The sequence below is a fragment of the Salvelinus sp. IW2-2015 genome, unplaced genomic scaffold (assembly GCF_002910315.2).
Source record: "Salvelinus sp. IW2-2015 unplaced genomic scaffold, ASM291031v2 Un_scaffold2800, whole genome shotgun sequence".
Taxonomy (NCBI): Eukaryota; Metazoa; Chordata; class Actinopteri; order Salmoniformes; family Salmonidae; genus Salvelinus; species Salvelinus sp. IW2-2015.
Genome location: NW_019944101.1, coordinates 21955 through 25299, shown reverse-complemented (window position 1 = coordinate 25299; position 3345 = coordinate 21955). Strand labels below are relative to the sequence as shown.

The 3345-nt window shown below is 39.9% G+C and overlaps 1 protein-coding gene and 1 long non-coding RNA gene across 2 annotated transcripts in view; both read left to right on the top strand.

Annotated features, from left to right (window-relative positions):
- Positions 1-219: 219 nt before the first annotated feature.
- LOC139025514 (ribonuclease inhibitor-like) lies at positions 220-1146 on the top strand. The gene is made up of 4 exons (XM_070440659.1): positions 220-242; positions 401-547; positions 597-804; positions 958-1146. Exons 1-4 carry the CDS (start codon positions 220-222, stop codon positions 1144-1146), a joined length of 567 nt encoding a protein of 188 aa, XP_070296760.1.
- A 112-nt stretch (positions 1147-1258) lies between these two features.
- The window catches only part of LOC139025516 (uncharacterized), a 22299-nt gene continuing 20212 nt past the window's right edge, over positions 1259-3345 (top strand). The window contains exon 1 of the long non-coding RNA XR_011477108.1: positions 1259-1366. This is a non-coding gene — a long non-coding RNA (uncharacterized lncRNA). The remainder of the gene's footprint in view (positions 1367-3345) is intronic.

Below are 3345 nucleotides of genomic sequence, written 5' to 3'. Positions count from 1 at the left end.
TAGATTGAGGAAGGTTTAATTACATTTAATCCATTTTAAAATAAGGCTGTAGCGTAACAAAAATATGTGAAAAAACTGTTTGTATTCGACCATATTCCCAGTCACCTTGCCCTGGTTAAATGCGGTGGTTCGCGCTGAAACTGGAGCCTTTTTTGACATGAATGGCCAACAGCTTCTTCATCTCCTGGCAACTAGCAATGCAACAATTGCATCTAAGGGATGTTAGGGGCGGAACCTGGGAAGTGAGCCAAGTGTTTAGCTGTTTGAAGAAAACTTAATTAACAGACTGTAAACTACAATTACACACTGTGAGAAACTAAAGCATGTAAGTCACAAAGTATAGAAGTATGATCCACATTGTTGTAATTCAAAGGTTTCCTGGGTGTTGCCTTGACGACAGCTGCGGTGAAACAGTGGCCTCATCTCTGGCGTCAGAGAACAGCCGTCTGACAGAGCTGGACCTCAGCTACAACAAACTGACAGACACCGGGGTGGAGAGGATCTCCACTGGGCTTATGAGTCCACACTGTAAACTGAAGATACTGATGTGGGATATTTATCACAACAAGTGTTTTGAGTAATGCCAATCCATACAGCCCCTTTAATTCCATATTCTCTCACGTCAGACTTGTCTGTTGTGAGGTCACTTCCTGTGGAAGTCTGTCCCTTGCTCTAGCAGCCTCCCAGCTGGAGGAACTGCATCTGAGCTGCAACACCCTGGGAGACATGGGACTGAAGCGTCTCTCTGCTGGACTGGAGGATCCACACTGTCAGATACAGAAACTGGGGAGACAAATTATGATAGTTAAACGCTGTAAAAAAATAAATATAAATAAAATAAATGTATGTGTGTGGTATACATAGTTTTATTTTATATTCTGTATTCTTTGTATGAATTTTCTCTCACTAACTCCATTCCCCAACTCCCTCCCTCGTTCTTCTCTTAGACTGAGGCAGTGTAATCTATCTGAGTTATCCTGTGAGCCCCTGGCTTCTGTCCTGTGTTCAAACTCCACCCTGAGAGAGCTGGACCTGAGAGACAACAACTTGGGGGATTCAGGAGTGGAGCTCCTCTCTGCTGACTGGGGACCCTCGCTGTGCCTCGCAGGTTTTGGTGGTGAGAACTCACATATTGCATGTAAATGAAATATTTGAATTGGATGTGTACTAACTCATTCCAACTGCTCTCTGCCGGCTCGTCTGGTTGTCTGTCACAGAGGAGGCTGTGCTTCTCTGGCTTCAGTTCTGAGGCAAACCCCCCCACCTGAGAGAACTGGACCTGAGCTTCAATCACCCAGGAGACTCTGGAGTGAAGCTGCTCTCTGCTAGACTTGGAGGATCCACACTGTAGACTGGAGAAACTCAAGTTAGTGTAATATAGTTACGTGTGCAATATTTAGGTACTTTAATCTTGGAACTATAGGGGTGCTGTTCCGCATTAGCATATATTGTGTCTCCAAATTAAACTGCCTCGTGCTAAATTCTTGATCGTAACAATATGCATATTATTGTTATTATATGGATAGAAAACACCTTCTAGTTTCTATAGAAGTTGGAATTTTGTCTCTGAGTGGTACAGAACAATATCTACAGCACTTTTCATGACAGGGTTCAGATTTCAGAAATTTTTACCTCTTGATCTGGAGTCTGTTTTTAAGGCGGACAGTGAATGCTATGAAGAAGAAACCGACACTGCCTACGTCTTCCTCTGGGTGTCTGTACGTCATCACGTTTTCAATGGAATCGATGGGACAATCACAGCCATTATAAAAGACCAAAATGTATAGGGACGTCCCTTTTCTCGTCGCGCGCCTGAAGCGTGAGGACATCGGACTTGCCTCGTTCCAAATCGTTTTCTAACCAGCAATATTTTCTCGCGGTCATGTTTTCAGTCGTTATAGTTGTTAAAAACATCATTAATGTAGTAATTTGAACGCGTTTTATAGCAATTTATATCCGTTTAGTGCGATTCTGAGGAATTTATTTGTCGTGCACTTTTTACCTTTGGAAACGTTTTCGGGTGTCGGTCGTTGGTGGTGGACATTTCGAAGGACAGAGGACAATCTATCGACCAAAAGACGTTTATAACATAGAAAGGATACATTGCCCAAGAATCTGATGGAAGAACAGCTCAAAGTAAGCAATATTTAATATGAATATAAATCGTGTTTCTGTCGAAATATTTTAAACGCATATTTCGCCATTTTGTTTGGTATAGCTTCACTTGGCGAACCCTGTATTGAAAGTAAGGATAATTTTAAAAATGTAAATCAGCGGTTGCATTAAGAACTAATTTGTCTTTTCGATTCCTGTTCAACCCTGTATTTTTTAGTCAAGTATAATGATTAGCTTTCAATTAAACTAGATCACTCTGATAGATTGACGTCAGAACATAATTGAGGCTTGATTTCCTAGTATTTTTATTGTGTAACCACGGTTTTGTATGGCTAAATATGCATCTTTTCGAACAAACTGTATATGTATGTTGTTTAAAATGATGTTACAGGAGTGTCATCGGAAGAATTCTGAGAAGGTTAGTGAAAAAATTAATATTTTGGCGGTGTTACGTTATAAGCGCTCTTTGGCTGGAATGATGCTCTGGTAAGCGTTTGCACATGTGGTTATGCTAACTTATCGATTTATTGTGTTTTCGCTGAGAAAAACGCTTAGAAAATCTGAAATATGGTCTGAAATCACAAGAACTGGGTCTTTCCATTGCTATGCTTTGTCTATTTTTATAAATGTTTTATGATGAGTAAATTGGTCATACACGTTGCTCTATCTAGTAATTCTAGTCGATTTGTGATGGCGGTGCAATTGTAAACTGTGATTTCTACCTGGAAATATGCACTTTTTTCTAACAAAAACTATCCTATACCATGAATATGTTATCAGACTGTCATACTGAAGAGGTTTTTTCTTGGTTAGTGGCTATCAATATCTTAGTTGAGCCGAAATTGGTGATAGCACCTGAAGGAGTAAGAAGAAACTGATGGAGTTAGAATAGTGGTGTATTTTGCAACGTGTTAGCTAATAGATTTACATATTTTGTCTTCCCTGTAAAACATTTTAAAAATCTGAAAATGGTGGCTTTATTCACAAGATCTGTATCTTTATCTGATTGTGTCTTGGACTTGTGATTTAATGATATTTAGATGCTACTATCTACTTGTGAAGCTATGCTAGCTATGCTAATCAGTGTGTGGGGGGATGGGGTTCGCCTGGTCTCCGGACCCGGGTAGAGGCTCGTTAGAGGTTTAAATGTTCCTTGTAAATATTCCCCTGCATATTAATAATTATTTGTTGATGACTTGAACTTTTTCTATTTAAAACAATACAGTGTGG